This window comes from Nerophis ophidion, linkage group LG08, assembly GCF_033978795.1.
Source record: "Nerophis ophidion isolate RoL-2023_Sa linkage group LG08, RoL_Noph_v1.0, whole genome shotgun sequence".
NCBI lineage: Eukaryota > Metazoa > Chordata > Actinopteri > Syngnathiformes > Syngnathidae > Nerophis > Nerophis ophidion.
This window is the reverse complement of record NC_084618.1, coordinates 27,323,342-27,344,029: the sequence shown is the minus strand read 5'-3', so window position 1 is coordinate 27,344,029 and position 20,688 is coordinate 27,323,342. Positions and strand designations below refer to the sequence as shown.

The window sequence follows — 20,688 nt, the reverse complement described above, 5'->3', positions numbered from 1 at the left end:
AAACACGTGTCATTCAGTCCAAAACGGCCCGATCTATCCACATCCAGAAATGTCTGGCGGTCGTAAGTGATCCCGGAGTGACCACGCTGTAAGCCAGCCATGAAATTTGCAGAATTGTCCGGTATTTTTGCCAAATGTTCCATCTTTACCAAGAGCCCCTCGACGCCAAAGCCCGTCCGGGCCCTGCCATTTTGTTAAGAAAAAGCGTTTACAAAATAAAAGCATGTAAACAACATACGCAAATGTGCGATAAAATAATTGTCGGCGTTAATAAATTGATGAGTTAACTCGTAATTAACGCATTAACTTGCCCACCCCTAATATATATACATACATAAACACACAGTAAAGGCCAAAAGTTGGACACAGCTTCTTATTTCAATGCATTTTCTTTATTTTCTAAGACTATTTACCTTGTAGATTGTCACTGAAGGCATCAACACTGTGACACATGTGACAAGAAAACCATTTCAGGTGACTACCTCTTGGAGCCCATCGAGAGAATGTTGAAGCCCATCGAGAGAATGCCAAGAGTGTGCGAAAGGGTGGCTATTTTGGAGAAACTGGAATATAAAACATGTTTTCAGTTATATATATATATATATATATATATATATATATATATATATATATATATATATATATATATATATATATACACATACATACATACACCGCGTATAGCTCGGTTGGTAGGGTGGCCGTGCCAGTAACTTCAGGGTTGCAAGTTCGATCCCCGCTTCTGCCATCTTAGTCCATGCCGTTGTGTCCTTGGGCAAGACACTTTACCCACCTGCTCCCAGTGCCACCCACACTGGTTTAATTGTAACTTAAATATTGGGTTTCACAATGTAAAGCGCTTTAAGTCACTTGAGGAAAAAGAGCTATATAAATATAATTCACTTCACTTCACATTTAATTTTTATTTTATAAGAACCAATTCTTAAAAACATTTTTTTAGAAAGAGCTTTTCTAACCTGTAACTTCTTTTGAAACACAAATGTCATTAGAATTATTATACCTAATGTAATGTGAGAATTAATCTGAATCGAGAATCGCGTTGAATGGAGCAATGATTTTTAAGCTGGCACGCGGGATCCATCTAGTAGTACGCCAAAAAATCACTTAATTAAATATTCAAACTGTGTTTAATGTGACAGTGGCCAAAAATATTAAATATACCGTATTTTTCGGATTATAAATCGCTCCTGAGTATAAGTCGCATCGGCCGAAAATGCGTAATAAAGAAGGAAAAAAACATATATATAAGTCACACTAGAGCAGGGGCGCTCACACTTTTTCTGCAGGCGAGCTACTTTTCAATTGACCAAGTCGAGGAGATCTACCTCATTCCTATTTATAATTTATATTTATTTATTTATGAAAGAGACATTTTTGTTAACAAGATAATGGTGTTTAATGATAATACAAGCATGTTTAACACACATAGATTCCTTTCTCTCATGAAAACAAGAATATAAGTTGGTGTATTTGATTCTGATGACTTGCATTGATTGGAATTAGACAGTGGTGCTGATAACGTCCGCATTTTCAAATGGAGGGGAAAAAAAGTCCTCCTTTCTGTCCAATACCACATGAAAGTGGTTGGTTTTGGCATCTCATTTGTCCAACTTGCATACTCGTTTTTAAACACTTTGTTATGAGAGTAGCATATGTGTGTGGCCCTTTAATGTCTGGCAGCAGGTGAGTGACGTCAGTGACTGTGCGGGTGGGCAAGCAAGTGAGAAAGCGGTCGCTGAGGGCGGGGGAGAAATACATTGGCATCAAACTCCGTAGCTTGCTAGCTTGTGCACGCTAGCTTTCTGAGACTCTTATTTTGTTAGCACAGGCAGGATGAAACAGGTCTTATGGTGAAGACAGGAACTGTGCTGTCGGTCTTTAGAGTTTTGACAGTAGGTACGGAGTCTCTAGAAATAAAATGTGTTTCTCTGCGTCCGCCCTGTTAGTGATTTTTTTCTTAAATATGAGCTCGCAGCAGCCAGCGTCATCTCACAAGATCCTCGGGTGCCGAGAATGTCAAACAACTGACGAAAGTGAAGTCTTGGTATGATTGATGATTGCTAATTTTTATGTGTATTTTTTAATGCCTGGCTTGAGATCGACTGACACACCCTCCGAGATCGACCAGTCGATCGCGATCGACATAATGTGCACCCCTGCACTAGAGTATAAGTCGCATTTTGGGGGGAAATTTATTCGATAAAATCCAACACTAAGAATAGGCATTTGAAGGGCAATTTAAAATAAATAAAGAATAGTGAACAACAGGCTGAATAAGTGTACGTTATATGACGCATAAATAACCAACTAAGAAAGTGCCTGGTATGTTAACGTAACATATTATGGTAAGGGTCATTCAAATAACTATAACATTTAGAACATGCTATACGTTTACCAAACAATCTGTCACTCCTATTTGCTAAATCCGATGAAATATTCGTCTGTGTCGCTTCTAAACAACTCTGCCAACTCCAAAGATAGACAATGCGCCGCTTCCTCTTCTATCGGTACGTAGTTTACGTCAGAGTCATCGTCAGTTGCAGTTCCAATTATTCCAGCCTTTCTAAATCCGGACAGGATGGTTTCGGTTGTCACTGAAGCCCATACTTTGTCGATCCATCCAATGACATCCAGAAAAGTTGCATGGAGCATTCTCCCGGTTGCCGGGAAGCTGTGCTCTCCATCCATCATCCACTGCTCCCACAGGTTGCACAGGACTGCCTTAAAGCCCTTCTCAGTTTTTATAAATTACTGCCAATGTTGAAATTATTAATTTTTGTAGGGACGGAAGTAGTAGCAGGTAGCATTTTTCACAATCTGCCATGACCCGCCTCGCCAAGGTTTTATTGGTTGACGTGTGTGTGTGACGATTGCTGATATACGCCTCGTCTCTTACGTGAATGAGATAAATAATATTATTTGATATTTTACGGTAATGTGTTAATAATTTCACACATAAGTCGTTCCAGTGTATAAGTCGCACCCCCGGCCAAACTATGAAAAAAAACTGTGATTTATAATCCGAAAAATACTTTACTTGTTAAATAAAATCTTTGTCCTGTTTTTGATGAATACTTAGTTCAACTATGCTACTGTATTTTAATATTGGTCATTATGTTGGTACTTGGAGAGCCATGTGTTTTCTGAGGTGGTACTTAATGAAAAAAGTTTGAAAACCACTGGAACATGGAATCGATTCAGAATCAAAACGTCACCACAGGAATCGAATCGAATCATTTAGTGCCCAAAGATTCACGCCCCTCGTAGTTTGATTCCCCACTAACGACGACGACAATCACTGACAGGGTCCGGAGGCGGAGTGGAGGTCGCTCCAGGAGTCCTCCCCGGAAAGGACATTCGTCCTCGCCAAAGAGGTCAACGCCGCATCAGAATATTGGTAATCACCGGAAGGAACGTCGCATATTTACAAAACGGTGGGTTTTTTTTTTTTTCTTAGGAGTAAGAAGCGGCGGGAACGCAGCCGGGAAGCGAGGGAGCGCTCTTCGTCGAGGAAGAGGGGCCGCAAAGACGAGGAGCGAACGAAAAGCAAAGCCAAGCCGCACAAGGTAGGCTGAGAGGGCGGGGCTTCTTTGAGCACGTGCGAACGTCGGGGGTACGAAAGGTCTCACAGAGGGGGGGGACGTTGTGTTTCAGGAGGGGAGGGGCTGTGACAGAGAAGGCTCATCCACGCCGACTCGAGACGTGACCTCGTCTCCCTTCGCTCAGCACAACGGCGTCCATCGCGGCAACGACTACGACTGACTTTGACGTCATCGCTTACATTTTGACTCTCCAGCCCGGAGGCCAGGTCAACGTCACGCTTGATCGCCATGTTGAACTTTTTTCGTCCATGATTTGACACACACGCTAAGCGGACTAGGAAGGGACAAACACGTCTAGCACAGGTTTAAGATCGCTGTCCCCGTCGTCGTCGTCATCATCATCATCGTCATCGTCATCGTCGTGCGTCCGCGAACTTCTTCATCTTTTTCTAGAAACGTACACCGTGTGTGGTCACATGTTCGCTTGTCGTTCCCGTGCTGTAAAAGTCAACATTACTCGCGCCGTCGGACGCGCCGCGCCTCCAATCCTCACCTGGGCGGTTTGGGAGGAAGTGTTTCCTGCTGGAGACGCCATGTTATATACACGTCATGTTTTATTTCATGTTTTTATATTTTTGCGATTACCGCTACCGTTTTAGTCCAAGCGCCATGTCACTGTGTCCTCTTCTTCTCTTTGTTTGTGGTGGAAAAAAATTGTAACTGTATTTTCATTTATAAGTAAAAATAATAACGTAAGAGGAAGTGACATCACATTAGAGGTTAAAAAAGTGCCTACACTATGATTGTACAATAAAAAGTTTATTAGCATGGTTAGCGTTTAGCGCTGTGTGACAGACAAAGAAGAAGAAGCCAGTATTAAATGTGTCAAACTTTTAATTGGTCGTTGACGTCATTGCTTTCAACCCTTGTGCACTCCTGGGGCCCAAAACGGGCATTACATGTGTTCCTTATGTGATATAGTTGTTCATTTTGAAAGTTAGTTAGTCTGAGATTACATGGGGGGCTTTTTTATACAATTACATTGTTTTTGATTGCAACCTTGTCAGGACATAAGAATAAAGAATATACGCAAATTCTCTTAAAGGGGAACTGCACATTTTTTTTAGTTTTGCCTGATACCGTATTTTTCGGAGTATAAGTCGCACTGGAGTATAAGTCGCATTTTTGGGGGAAATTTATTTAATAAAACCCAACACCAAGACTAGACATTTGAAAGGCAATTTAAAATAAATAAAAAATAGTGAACAACAGGCTGAATAAGTGTACATTATATGATGCATAAATAACAACTGAGAAGGTGCCTGGTATGTTAACGTAACATATTATGTTAAAGAGTCATTCAAATAACTATAACATATAGAGCAGGGGTCACCAACGCGGTGCCCACGACCACCAGGTAGCCCGTAAGAACCAGATGAGTAGCCCGCTGGCCTGTTCTAAAAATAGCTCAAATTGCAGCACTTACCAGTGAGCTACCTCTATTTTTTAAATTGTATTTATTTATTAGCAAGCTGGTCTCGCTTTGCTCGACATTTTTGCTTCCAAGAGAGACAAAACTCTCTTATTTTTTTACTTTGTTTCTTATAACTTTCAGAAAGACAATTTTAGAGAAAAAAATACAACCTTAGATTTTTAAACACATATAACTTTTTACCTTTTAAATTCCTTCCTCTTCTTTCCTGACAATTTAAATCAATGTTCAAGTAATTTATTGATTTTATTGTAAAGAATAATAAATACATTTAAATTTAATTCTTCATTTTAGCTTCTGTTTTTTCGACAAAAATATTTGTGAAATATTTCTTCAAACTTATTATGATAAAATTCAAAAAAATTATTCTGGCAAATTTTAGAAAATCTTTAGAATCAAATTTAAATCTTATTTGAAAGTCTTTTTAATTTTTGTTTTAAAATTTTTGTTCTGGAAAATCTGGAAGAAATAATGATTTGTCTTTGTAGCTTGGTCCAATTTTTTATATATTCTAACAAAGTGCAGATTGGATTTTGACCTATTTAAAACATGTCATAAAAATTCTAAAATTAATCCTAATCAGGAAAAATTACTAATGATGTTCCATAAATTATTTTTTTAATTTTTTCAAAAAGATTCGAATTAGCTAGTTTTTCTCGTCTTTTTTTCGGGTCAATTTTGAATTTTAAAGAGTCGAAATTGAAGATAAACTGTGTTTCAAAATTTAATATTCATTTTTTTCCTGTTTTCTCCTCTTTTAAACTGTTCAATTAAGTGTTGTTTTCATCATTTATTCTCTACAAAAAACCTTCAGTGAAAGGAAAAAAAATGTACGACAGACTGACAGACAGAAATACCCATTTTTTATGTATATATATATATATATATATATATATATATATATATATATATATATATATATATATATTTATTTATCAAAGGTAAATTGAACAATTTGGCTATTTCTGGCAATTTATTTAAGTGTGTATCAAACTGTATCAAACGCATTTATTTCTGTTTCCATAGCAGCACACATCTGACTTCCAGCAACAAATGTGTATTCTTACTTCCGGATACAAAACGCTTGTGTTTGTGTTATCATGGCAGACTTGGTAACACACAAACACGACTATTTTTGGACAAATGAGGATTCACAACCTTCTCTTTTTAAAGCTGAAAAAACAAAGGATTAACTGCTGCTTCTGGAAGCCAGCCCGAAGAAGAGTGTGAAATATTGGAGCAGACAGACGCCGAGAGAGTGAGGTGAAATCGACTAGGTGCTGCAAATGATGGAATATGGAGATTTCAACATAAATGGAGTGCTTACCCAAATAAACCGGAGTGAGTCACATTTTAAATTATCATGATACATGCTGCACGTCATGTCTTTTTACAACTATAGAACAGACACTGTCGGCTTGCTGTGTAAAAACAAAATATGAAATAATACTTTAAAGATATTGTAATATGATTGTTAATGTTTTTCAGTCAATACAAATTGGTGTTGTATTGCAATGTTGTGCATTACAAATTCAAACGTGTTTCGTGTTGATGCAGAGGCGAGCTTATATCTTGCCATAGCTATTAGCTTTTACGGCGAATACCGAAGCACTGCAATGTGTTACTACGCTAGAAAAAAAATAGTTCCTCGGAGTTCACTCTTACAATAACAATGTCGCTACAGTTTGGTTTTTATACAGGTTACAGAACATAAATGAAGTATTGACGTTCTTTTCATGCCTTGTTAAAGTGATTTAGAGGTAGACTTGATTGTTTCCATTAGTTGCATGGCTAGCTACCTAGAACTAGCAGATGTTTACATGTTAGGATGAAAGAAAAACAATTGTCTTCTTGTCAATCATGATTGTGAACGATAAGCAAAATTCCCCCAAAAAATGCTGTTCCTTTTTTAAGGGTTTTTCGGCCTCATTGACTCCCATTATATATATATTTTTTCATATTACTATGATCCCATGAAAACCGTATCAGTGTCATTCTCAACTAATGAAAAACAGGCAAATATTGTTTTAGTGTAGTTGTGTCCCTTAACAACCAAATGGTGCCAGAAAAAAGAACTACACAGAATTCTCAGAGCTTTGATGAGCATAAATGCAATGAACATGATTTGGGTAGTTATATATAATGTGTCAGATATATATAAGTCCTGCTTGTTCTCTCTCATTCTAACTCAGGAAATATTTTATATTTTATCTACTGTGTCAAATTCAATATGAATGACTGCTCTATTCAAGGCTGTAACTACCTACTTCAAATACTGTATTTCCTTAAATAGCCGCCGGGCATGTAATATGTGCCAGCCTTGAATTACTGCCGGATCAAAGTCACTCCCCAAATTTATTAGCGCATGCTTACTTTTACCGCCGGGTCAAAGTCATGACATCACGAATGACACTTCCCCTGTCGTCATTTCCAAAATTTCGGAGGAGTTTTTTTTTTGCTTTCACTATATATTGTTCCACAGCCATACAGATCACACTGATGGTTGTGATATAAAACAACTTGTCTTTAACACTCTTACTAATATGCGCCACACTCTGTGAACCCACACCAAACACATTTCTGGAGAACATTGGCTCTGTAACAATTATATACGCAACATAAGAATTACCCAGAATTCCAATGCATCCATGACTTTTGGCTGTATTATACACCCCCCCCCCCCCCCCCCCCCCTTCACACACACACACACACACACAAACTGGGTGGGGTTGGGGGCGCGTGTATAATATAGCCAAGAGTCATGGATGCATTGGAATTCTGGGTAATTTTTATGTTGCGTTTATAATGTGTTACAGAGCCAATGTTCTCCAGAAATGTGTTTGGTGTGGGTTCACAGAGTGTGGCGCATATTAGTAAGTGTGTTAAAGTTTTTTATATCACAACCATCAGTGTAAAAGGTATGGCTGTTGATCAAGTATGCATTGCAATCTTGTATTAGAAGCAGCGATATGCATGCGTCCGATCGGCACGCAGATAGCATGGTGAAAAAAGTGGGCGTGATGACATGTGGTAGAGCAGTGGTCCCCAACCACCAGGCCGCGGCTGCAGAATAATTTTTATTTAATTCTTATATGTCACACTCAGTTTTTACTGCATGCCATTGGTAAGCGGAGGGGTGAGAAGAGGTTTTAAAATAATTAGCGCCTGCTTACTTTTACGAATAGGCGCAGGAGTGAGAAGAGGTTTTAAATTAATTAGCGCCCCGGCGGCTATTCAAGGAAATACGGTATATTACTCTGCAATTATTTTTAGAAATATTGCATATATTGCATTTTGAAATTATAAATTATATAAATAAATTATCAATTAAATTTAATTATTAAAAAAAACTGAAGAAAAAGGCTATGAAACTTAAAAAAAAAAGGAAAAAATCAGGATTGCGAAATGTCCGCGCAAACGCAGAAATCCCCCTTTTTTAACCTTAATTTCCACGTCAATTTTTTTTTCCACTTTTTTCAAATGAAATATAAAGATGTGGCTAATTGTTTTAATGACATTCAGACTTTCTCTAATCACCAATCAAGTAGTATATTTACATCTGTGGCTTCTCAGCTAAACAACGCCGGAAATGTGTTCCCTGAAGACCCGTGCGACCGGAACTCTAACAATGACAAAGGTTCCGTAGGTGATATATGTAAACTACACTATCAAAAAATAGGATTTAAACAAAATTTGTTGAACGCTCGCCTCAGCTGCAGGTCGTCGCTGTTCCTCTTGCCTAAATACTGCACTGAATTTCGGGACAAGGTAATGGTCATGGGCGCTAAAACGAGCTTGGGAGTTAGCATTGTGTAACCTATTTTTATGGTTTGCCTCTTTTTTATGTTTATTTCCTGTTATACAGTATATGCCTTGAGCTCTTATTTTGAAGGGAGATAGAACAGAAATGATGTCATCTTAGAGTGGAGCGGAAGTTTTGAAAGGAACGAAAATAAAGTGGTCCTCGTGTGAAACTGGAGCCTCCGTGTTTGTTATTTTGTAGTGTGATACAGTTTAGGCGACTTATATAAACCCTCGGTTACATTGGTGGCAGCGGTGGGAAAGAAAGACATCTAATTACTGTAAAGTCCATAGAGTCACCTAGCTTCATCTCAGTTAGCCGCAGCTAGCAACGGTGAAGCTTCGTCTGGTCAGAAATTACACAGACTTCTTTCATCTGGCTGCGATCTTCTGATGTATGTGGAATAAAAGCGAGGACCCACTGGACTATAGCTACAGAGAGCAACGTGGAGAAAGATCTTTCGCCAGCAATGTAAAGATTGAACTCCCACAGCCATTTTCTGGTGAGGAAAAACAAAGTTTCCCCTGCTGGGCCAGACAATATGAAGTAGCAGTGAAGGCGCTGGTTGGAGGTACGGGCAGTAACTTTGACTATGAACTGGTGAGGATTTTACCCACGTGGCTGACAAAGGCTACTTTTCTTCTATGGGATAGCTTGCCAACTGCCGTTCAGGCGGATTACGATCAGGTGAAAGAAAAATTGCAAGAGGCTTTCGGACAAAAATGTTTTCTAGACTGTTTCAGAGCAAACATCTCTGCCCGCCTCCGTGCTCCCGGAGAGAGTCTGGAAGTATATGCAGCAGACATAAGCAAACTCGTTCAAGAGGCATTCCCAGGCTACGGGGATATAGCTCAGAAAGAGGAGAGATTTTGCAGATTTCTGGCTGGACTCGACCCGGCTCTGAGAACTAAATGTCATGAGCAGGGAGCGACTGAGTTGGAGGAGGCCCTGACCATCGCTGGCCGGTGTGAGATGGCAAGGGAGGCGTTAAGGATGGACTATGTCAACACACAGGTGCACCAGCCTCCCACAGGAAGCGGTACAGCGGCCATGGTGCACTCCATATCCGATGATGGTGGTGGTTTGTATAGGACTATAGACAGACTTTCTGCAGATGTGCGGGAAATGAGGATGGAAATGAAACGAATGGCAGAGGAAAACACCCGACTGCGATTCAGCTACTGGAAAGATGAACAGCGAGCACCTCATCCAGTACGTGGAAGTCAGTGTCAGTGTACTTGTGGGGAGCAAGGCTGTCCGTCCCGCACATGGGGTCAACAGAGAGGGCGCTCACCTGTCCGCGAGCGGCGCGCAGAAGGAGGGCCGAGAGAGAAACAGGACTATTGGGGCCCCTACAACAACCGAGCTAATTCCCCAAGTTGGCGGGGTCCAAAACCTGCTAGGAGCCCCTCTAATGAGGAAACACAGAGACGGCTAGGTGTGCATTTTCTCTCCCCCAGTAGGGAAGATGCCACAAACCAGTCGGAAAAAGAGATGTAGCTGATGTTGCAGCCCAAACATCAGCTACAGAACCTATGGGCTCTATGGAGGGAGAGATGTTTATCCCCTCCATGAGTAATGCAATGACACCGGACAAGTCAGAACAGCGAACCTCATATGTGAGGGGAAGCATTGAAGGGACTGAAATTAACATATTGATCGATTCAGGAGCAACAGAGTCGTTTATCAGTGACAACTTTCGCATGTCTGTTCCAGCCCTGCACAAGCGACCCTTAACGGCGGATTTTATTGCTGCACAGGCGGTGAATGGACAGTTGCTCAACACCCTGGGCACTATAACAGTTACCCTGCGTCTGGAGAAGACTTACCGGCTGCAGGTTTTCCACGTTATTAGGGGGTCCACACAAACGGCCCTACTGGGCTTGGACTTTCTTGTCTCAAATCACGCCCTCCTGGATTATGCCCGTGGCCAACTACACCTATGGGACACTGTACTTCCACTCCTGAGTGGCAATGACCTGATTCCGGAGTGTTGCAATGTTTCCATCGCCACTGTAGTGACACTGCCCCCCCTCAGCGAGATGCTGGTGCCTGTGAGTGTGTCCCCACCTGGGCCCGTTGATCAGCTTCCTGAATTTGTGGGTTATTTATCACCCAACCTTAAAGGCAAAAGTGAGTGTGTCATAGCTCACACGTTGACATCTGTAAAGGACGGAGTTACCACTGCTCGTGTGTTGAACCCTACAAATCAGGACATTATACTGAGAAAAGGCGTGCACCTGGGGGAGTTTTTCTCCATGGATGAGGCAGAAATTGTGACACTTCCTCAGGGTCCAACCGAGACCGTCTCGGCCATTTCATCCAGTGAGGTGCCTGTTGTGTCACTGGAGGAGCCTTCTGCCAGTCAGCAACAGAAAGCACAACTGGCTGCACTGCTAGCCGAGCATCAGGGGATATTCAACCCGTCAAACGAGGGGACTGGCCGATGCACACTTATCCAACATCACATCAAGACCGGTGATCATCCTACTTTGCGGCAGCGCGCCTACCGGACCTCACCCGAAAAGAGAGAGGAAATAGACAGGCAGGTGACTGCCCTGTTGGCGGACGGAGTGATTGAGGAAAGTTGCAGCCCATGGGCCTCGCCCGTGGTCCTTGTAAGAAGAAGAATGGTGAGTGGAGATTCTGCATTGATTATCGTCGTCTGAACAGTATAACCGTGAAAGATTCTCATCCGCTCCCCAGGGTGGATGAGACCCTGGATGCGCTGGCGGGCTCCCTGTGGTTTAGCACATTGGACTTTACTAACGGATAATGGCAGGTCGAGGTCGCTGAGGGAGACAGGGAGAAAACTGCCTTCACCACGGGCCGAGGCCTCTACCAGTGGCGGTCTATGCCGATGGGCCTTACTAACTCACCTGCAACATTTCAGCGCATGATGGACCTGGTACTCAGAGGGCTCCCATGGCAAGTGTGTATGGTGTACCTTGACGACGTTTTAATATACAGCCCCACCTTTGAGGCCCATCTCACCAGTTTGCGTGAAATTTTCTCCAGGATCCATGCAGCTGGCCTCAGGCGGAATCATAAGAAATGTCATCTGGCTCGAGGTCATGTAGTGTTCCTGGGACATGTTGTTTCTCGCCACGGCTTACAGCCCGACCCTCGAAACACGGACAAAGTCAGAACCTGGCCGACCCCACGGAATCCAACTGAAGTGAGAGCCTTTGTGGGGCTTTGCTCTTACTACAGACGCTTTGTTAAAAACTTTGCCCAGTGTGCAGCCCCTCTACACCGCCTCACCTCCAAAGACACACCTTTTAAATGGACAAGTGAGTGTGACACAGCCTTTGAGTACCTGAAGGGGGTGCTTTCATCTGCTCCAATTAGATTAGATAGTACTTTATTTATTCCGTCAGGAGAGTTCCTTCAGGAAAATTACAATTTTCAGCACAATCCCATTCAAGATCAGACAAACATTAAAGGGAGACAGAACAGGATCGCTGACGGGTCTGCCGGCTTCCAGCGCCCCTTACAAAAAAAAAATGAGATACAGGTATACAAGGGGGGGAGAAAAAAATAGAAGATTAAAATAAAATAAAAAAATCAGTCTTAGCCTGGGCCCTGGAGAGGGGGTGCAGACTGAGGCCGAGGGGAAAAAACAACAACTCATAGCCATAGTACGCATCCCTCTTACATGTGTGTAAGAGGGAAACATCAAACAACACATAGGACATTAAAGACATTAAAGCAGCAGATACAACCAGACACTTCTACATACAGCTATGAATACAGCTATGAATAAAAAGTAAAAGAAACATATCCACTGTGGTGGCCTCTGCGGTGTTCCACGCCATCGTCCGCTGGGGTGGAGGGAGGATGGCCAGAGACAGGAGCAGACCCAACAAAGCAACCAAGACAGCCGACTCCATCATGCCTGACTTTAACACTCCTTTTAAGGTGTACACAGATGCCTCCTTGGAAGCAGTGGGGGCGGTGTTGGCTCAGGACAAGGACGGACTGGAGCGAGTGGTGTCATACGCTAGCCAAGCACTCAGTTCCCCAGAAAAGCGCTAGTATACATTCGACAGAGAGCTGTGGGCCGTAGTGTGGGCTACACGACAATTCAGACACTACATAGGATCAGCTGCCTTTACCATCATAACTGATCACAAACCGCTGTTGGGCCTGCGTGGCATGTCTATTGACAAGGATCCCACAGGACGCAGAGCAAGAAGGATACTGGAACTGGACCCTTACAACTGGAGTATGCAGCACAAAGACGGCAAACGGCATACTAATGCTGATGCACTCTCACGGTGTCCTCAAAACCCTGAGCCTAGTGTGGTTAACACAGGTGAGAAAACCACACACGTGAATGTCATAGGCTCAGATATAGAGCCCAGCGTTCCCCAACCAGTCACTCAACTGCTACAAACACCCACACGAAAACCCCCGACCTTTGACCTACGTACTGGGGCGCAGCATGTGGAGAACAACAGTGGGGCGCAGGACTTGTCGTTCAAACATGCACTTTCACATGATGGAACGGAACTGAGGGGGCTACAACGGGCCGACCCAGATATTAATCAGGTGTTGGACTGGATGGAAAGATGTGGCTCTCGCCATCTAAGGGGCAGATGAGAGGTAGTTCCCGGTGGCTTCGAAAATTATGGACTGAATATCCCCGCCTCTCTGTTGTTAATGGACTACTCTGCAGGACGGTGAACTCTCCCCTCACCGGAGATGCTCTGTGTCAGGTTGTCATGCCCTCCTTGTTTATCTCTGATGTGCTGCAGCATCTACATGGGGGCTCTGCATCGGCACATTTCTCAGTGGAACGAGTGTGGGAACGTGCAAGGGAAACTTGCTACTGGCCGTTCATGTTTAAAGATATTCAGCGGTGGTGTGAACTGTGCATCCCATGTCAAACACGCAAGGCACCGGTGCCTAAGCATCGGGCACCGATGGGGAGCGTTCATGCAACTCGGCCACTTCAGAGAGTAGCAACGGACATTCTTGAACTGCCAGTGACTTCTAAGGGAAATAGATATGTGTTAGTAGTGGAAGACTACTTTACCAAGTTTGTGAATCTCTATGCTCTCTCTGACCAGACAGCACGATCAGTAGCACAGTGTTTGTTTGATGACTATGTGATGGTGCATAGTGTCCCTGAAACGATTCATAGTGATCAGGAGCGGCAGTTTGAAGCCGAGATTGTTCAAAGAGTGTGTCAGCTCCTGGGAATTAAGAAGACACGCACTGCACGTTATAATCCCAAATCAGACGGAATGGTTGAACGCTTTAACCGCACTCTGGTCGACCAACTTGCCAAATCGCTGCTCGCCTGCGGTGGTGAGTGGGATGATTATCTGAAACAGGTGGCTTTCGCCTATAACACATCTGTGCATGCCTGCACCAACTACAGTCCGTACTATCTACTTCACGGACGGGAGGCTCGTGTTCCAGTGGATGTGTTGGTGCCGTCTCATTTGGTGCGTTCGGACTTGCCTCTTTCTCATGCTTACTTTGTGGCCTCTTTAGCAGAGAGGCTGGAGACTGCTTTCGCTGGCGCCCGGCACGGTGGCGCCAATGCGCACAAGAAGCAAAAACTGTACCATGATGGAACCGTGCGTCACCGGCCGTATGCAGTAGGAGATCTGGTATGGCTAAGTAATCCGACAGAGGACAGGATGAAACTTGCTCCCCACGGGAAGGGGCCCTATAGGGTCCTGTCTGTGTTGGACTCTCAGGGAGAACCTGGACTTACCTATCATATTGGCAACCCTTTGGAGTTTGATGGACGGGGGCAGGTCGTCCATTATGATAGACTAAAACCATACACGCTACCGATGGTTGCTGGTTTTTCAAGTGGTCGCCTGCTTCTCCTAGTCAGGCTCCCTCGTTGCTGGACAAGGGTCACTAGAGAGGGGTGCTGCGGCTGACGAGCTGTTGATCTCTGGTGACACAGGGACTGTTCAGATTACAGGCACCAGAGAGCCACTACAAACTGTTTCTCGTTCTGGGAGGAATGTTAGACAACCAGGTTGTTTCAAAGACTTTGTCACTTTTGGTTAGCGGTTTAGAAAGGGAAGGAACATTAAACAGCACGAACAGGGGAATATTACATTTGGACTTTCAGTTGGAGATTGTCAAGGTCACTTAACATGTTTCTTACTGTAATGGCACATGTTTCATCTGTGTACAGTATGTCTGGATGCTATGGTGTATCAGGATTTTCTGGTCTACGTGGAAATAGTGGGGCATGCGTGATTGGGACTGCAATGGTGTGAGGGAAACATGCATATATAATTTTTTTTGTTGTGGTTGTGTGTGCTCTGTATATTTGGGGGGGCAGGTTAATATGTTTTTTTTTTATGGTTGTGCCTCTTTGTGTTGTTTTTTTTTTTTTGGCACATATCCTGTTATTGTGTTGAAACGAGGACGTTTCTTTTTGTAGGAGGGGAGGTATGTAACCTATTTTTATGGTTTGCCTCTTTATGTTTAGTTCCTGTTATACAGTATATGCCTTGAGCTCTTATTTTGAAGGGAGATAGAATGGAAATGATGTCATCTTAGAGTGGAGCGGAAGTTTTGAAAGGAACGAAAATAAAGTGGTCCTTGTGTGAAACTGGAGCCTCCGTGTTTGTTATTTTGTAGTGTGATACAGTTTAGGCAACTTATATAAACCCTCGGTTACAATAGTTAGCATCATCTAGCTAACTTCGTCGTTGTTGCCTGCGTTCGTTTTCGGAGCCACAACGTTGGCGGCTGTCAAATACCATATTTGGATAACAATTCAAACACTTTTATGTCCGAGCCAGTTGTAGTTGTAAAGTATTTATTAGTAGCCAGCGAGAAGGTATATTTTTGATATGACGGATTGTAAACAGAGGTCACAACACCGGAAGTAAACTACCCGAGGGGGCGTGGTTACAGGATCGAGTTGCCAAAAGGAAAAGTTTTCGGAGTTCTTTGCATGCATGTTGTAGAATTTTACATTACATTTTAAATTATAGTAATGTTAGTAAATTATATACTAATTAATACAAATGGTGTGGTACATTACATTTGATATGTAAGTGTCAAAAAGACAGCCAAAAGAGCTTGGTAAATGACCATAAATCTAAAGGTAAAATAAAGTGTAAAAAATGCACCCAATAGTAGGAAATGTAGTCTTCTTTTTTTTTAATTAGAAATGTTCCACGTTTTTTTTCACCTCAAAGGGTGCTCCCATGCCTGAAAATGTCTTTACATCAATAGATGGATTTGAATTTGTTTAAAGATTTCAAGCGTTGAGAATACACACACACACATATATATATATATTACTGACTTATGACACCTTTACAGTGGTGTGCCGTCATTTCTGCTGGCCTAACATAACTCAAAATCATGATTCTCACGGATACGTTAGATCCACTATGGATTGGACTTTCACAGTATCATGTTAGATCCGCTCGACATCCATTGCTTTCGGTCCCCTAGGAGGGGGGGTTACCACATATGCGGTCCTCTCCAAGGTTTCTCATAGTCATCATTGTCGACGTCCCACTGGAGTGAGTTTTTCCTTGCCTTTATGTGGGCCCTACCGAGGATGTCGTTGTGGTTTGTGCAGCCCTTTGAAGCACTTGTGATGTAGGGCTATATAAATAAACATTGATTGATTGATTATAATTAAAGATAAAAGTAATTTTGAAAATACTTTCCCTAAATATCTAAAAGTATTCATATTCTCTTCATGTCAAATTCTGCTCCTCCCATTACTGTTGTTTTTTTTAGGTTATAGAGTTTTTATCCAATCAGATTTCAGTTAGTTTATGTTGCTATTCTGTACGAAATCTGCCCGTGCCTTCTGAATTAACATACAGTTGACAGACAGTTGCGATAGCCAATCAGATCAAGTGTTGTTGTCAGTAAGGCCTTCTAGGTGGCCTAAGGCATATATATATATATATATATATATATATATATATATTGTCATGTTATGAGCGAGGTAACATAAAAACTCCATTACCCAGCATGCCACAGTAGTGAAGAGCCCCATTTAGGTTGTTATATGTAAACATGCCGGCAGCGGGATGTTATAGTTAGGTTATAGTAACACAGATACAACTGTATATACGGCGGATACTGCAAATATCCAAAATAGTTTCTCTCGTTTTGATGAAATAACATTAGAAGAATTGTTACAACGTGTAAATGGAATAAAACAAACAACATGTTTACTTGACCCACTTCCTGGGAAACTTATCAAGGAGCTTTTTGTATTATTAGGTCCATCAGTGCTAAATATTATAAACTTATCACTTTCCTCGGGCACTGTTCCCCTAGCATTCAAAAAAGCGGTTATTCATCCTCTCCTTAAAAGACCTAACCTCAATCCTGACCTCATGGTAAACTACCGACCGGTGTCTCACCTTCCCTTTATTTCGAAAATCCTCAAAAAAAATTGTTGCAGAGCAGCTAAATGAACACTTAGCGTTTAACAATCTATGTGAAACCTTTCAATCCGGTTTCAGGGCAAATCACTCTACTGAGACAGCCCTCGCAAAATTGACTAACGATGGATTCTGATGCGTCATCTATGTTGCTGCTCCTCGATCTTAGCGCTGCTTTCGATACCGTCGATCATCATTTTTATTTGAGCGTATCTAAACACGAATTGGTATGTCAGACTTAGCCCTGTCCGCTAATTTTTTGCAACTTAACGCCAAAAAAACGGAAATGCTGATTATCGGTCCTGCTAGACACCGACCTCTATTTAATAATACAACTTTAACATTTGACAACCAAATAATAAAACAAGGTGACTCGGTAAAAAATCTGGGTATTATCTTCGACCCAACTCTCTCCTTTGAGTCACACATTAAAAGAGTTACTAAAACGGCCTTCTTTCATCTCCGTAATATCGCTAAAATTCGCTCCATTTTGTCCACTACAGACGCCGAGATCATTATACATGCGTTTGTTACGTCTCGTCTCGATTACTGTAACGTGTTATTTTCGGGTCTCCTCATGAACTGAACTCTCGCGGCTGTGTCGGAGCCACTATGGATTGAACTTTCACAGTATCATGTTAGACACGCTCGACATCCATTGCTTTCGGTCCCCTAGAGGGGGGGGGGGTTGCCCACATCTGAGGTCCTCTCCAAGGTTTCTCATAGTCAGCATTGTCACTGGCGTCCCACTGGATATGAATTCTCCCTGCCAACTGGGTGTGAGTTTTCCTTGCCCTTTTGTGGGTTCTTCCGAGGATGTTGTAGTCGTAATGATTTGTGCAGTCCTTTGAGACATTTGTGATTTGGGGCTATATAAATAAACATTAATTGATTGATTGATGTTTTTGATGAGCACGCTGTGGAGTAAACTTAATAGAACTCAGCCAACACGCCTCGTCCGCATCTTTTATGATTAGACAAGACAACACATATTTGCAAGGCCGTTTTCAAGAAGGAGAAACTACATCTTGTCAGAAGACGTCGGCCAACCCCGGAAGCAAGCTCAGCTGTCCCGGCGATGAATTGTGAGTTCAGACATTTTATTTCTTTATTTTTTCACATTTAATGTGTTTTTTGCAATTCTAATGTTGACACACGTTAGATATGTTTTAATTGCTGATGCGGGTTTATGGATTTTTAAATGCGCCAGAAAATAACCGGTTTTGTACAATGGCCAGTCGTGCGTAAATGTGTTTCTGTATAGTATTTCTCCAGCAATGGTCATGTGGTGACATCAATAATGGTATTTTGAGAGGTAATCATTGATGTCGGACATCACTGAAGGCCTAGGTGAGAAACGCATGGCCTGTCTTTGCACTTTTATGGGTCCTAAGAGTAAGCTTGTAAAGTCAATCTTATGCTTGCACAAGGGTTAAAAACATATTATAGCTCTGCTTCTGTTTTTGTGACAGACATTTTTGAAAAACAAAAGCTTTTTTTTTTTTTTTTTAATAAGTCCGTCTTGCGTGAGAAATTACTTTCCTCAAGAAAGTGCTGAGCATGCAGGACAATTTTTTTTTTTCTGAGGAGGGATCTTCAGTAATATTTGTTGGATAGGTCTTGAGGTAACTCCCCTGGCTAGAGCTGTCCGATAATATCGGACTGCCGATATTATCGGCCGATAAATGCTTTAAAATATAATATCGGAAATTATCAATATCTGTTTCAAAAAGTAAAATGTATGACTTATTAAAACGCAGCTGTACAGAGTGGTACACGGACGTAGGGAGAAATACAGAGCAATTGCGTCTGCTAGTCATACTTACCAAACCTCCCGATTTTCCTGGGAGACTCCCGAATTTTCGTGCCCCTCCCGAAAATCCCCCGGGGTGACCATTCTCCCGAATTTGTCCGATTTCCACCCAGACAACAATATTGGGGGCGTGCCTTTAAGGCACTGCCTTTGCATGCCGGCCCAATCACATAATATCTACGGCTTTTCACACACACTTAAGTGAATGCAAGGCATACTTGGTCAACAGCCATACAGGTCACACTGAGGGTGGCCGTATAAACAACTTTAAAGGCCTACTGAAACCCACTACTACCGACCACACAGTCTGATAGTTTATATATCAATGATGAAATCTTAACATTGCAACACATGCCAATACGGCCTTTTTAGTTTACTAAATTGCAATTTTAAATTTTGCGCAAAGTATCCTGTTGAAAACGTCGGAGTATGATGAGGCGTGTGACGTCACGGATTGTAGCGGACATTTTGTTCCATCCCCGATCCCAGATATAAGTCGTCTGCTTTAATCGCATAATTACACAGTATTGTGGACATCTGTGTTGCTGAATCTTTTGCAATTTGTTCAATTAATAATGGAGATGTCTAAGAAGAAAGATTTAGTTGGGAAGCGGTGTATTGCGGCTGCCTTTAGCAACACAAACACAGCCAGTGTATCCTTGTTTACATTCCCGAAAGATGACGGTGAAGCTTTACTATGGAACAGAGCGGTCAAGCAAACATGGTTCCCTACCACATGTCAACCGGCAGGTTTCGGTGAGAAAATTGTGGTAATAAGTCTGCTCTTACCGTAGACATGAGCGGAGAGTTTGCGTCGTTCCTCGTGCACCTGTCAAAGAGGCAGCTGCAGACTCTCTTGCCTCCTCCGACCGGCCGCCCACAAACGTGGGATGCTTCCACAGTGGAGGAGGGGAAAAAAAAAATCTCAGCCCAGCCCCAACGGCTGCCTTCGCTTCGTCTCGTCGAGAAACATGGCTTCCTTCAGAGACACTGGCGGTCACCACACCCCTCCGACTTTCAGGTACGACCATATAATCTCACTAAAACACTAGTAACACAATAAGCAGATAAGGAATTTTCCAGAATTATCCTAGTAAATGTGTCTAATAACATTTGAATCGCTCCCACTGCCCTCGTCTTCTTTTTTTTTTTCTCCTCATCCACGAATCTTTCATCCTCGCTCAAATTAATTGGGAAATCGTCGCTTTCTCGGTCCGAATCGCTCTCGCTGCTGGTGGCCATGATTGTAAACAATGTGAGGATGTGAGGAGCTCCACAACCGGTGACGCCACGCGCACATCGTCTGCTACTTCCGGAACAGGCAAGGCTATTTTATTAGCGACCAAAAGTTGCGAACTTTAACGTCGGTGTTCTCTACTAAAACCTTTCAGCAAAAATATGTCTATATTGCGAAATGATCAAGTATGACACAAAGAATGGACCTGCTATCCCCGTTTAAATAAAAAAATCTCATTTCAGTAGGCCTTTAACCCTGTTAGAAATATGCGCCACAGTCTGAACCCACACAAAACAAGAATGACAAACATATTTCGGGACAACATCCGCACCGTAACACAACATAAACACAACGGAACAAATACCCAGAATCCCTTGCA

The 20,688-nt window shown here is 42.3% G+C and overlaps 1 protein-coding gene across 2 annotated transcripts in view; it reads left to right on the top strand.

Annotated features, from left to right (window-relative positions):
* erbin (erbb2 interacting protein) overlaps positions 1-6,570 on the top strand; it is a 117,597-nt gene extending 111,027 nt beyond the window's left edge. Inside the window, exons 34-36 of one of the 2 annotated variants that reach the window (XM_061908168.1) lie at positions 3,327-3,395; positions 3,479-3,587; positions 3,676-4,460. In XM_061908168.1, the coding sequence (XP_061764152.1) occupies positions 3,327-3,395; positions 3,479-3,587; positions 3,676-3,783 (286 nt within the window). In that variant the 3' untranslated portion in view covers positions 3,784-4,460. Of the gene's footprint in view, positions 1-3,326; positions 3,396-3,478; positions 3,588-3,675; positions 4,461-6,228 lie in introns of those variants that run through there. The other variant, XM_061908169.1, reaches the window with a different exon arrangement.
* Positions 6,571-20,688: the final 14,118 nt, after the last annotated feature.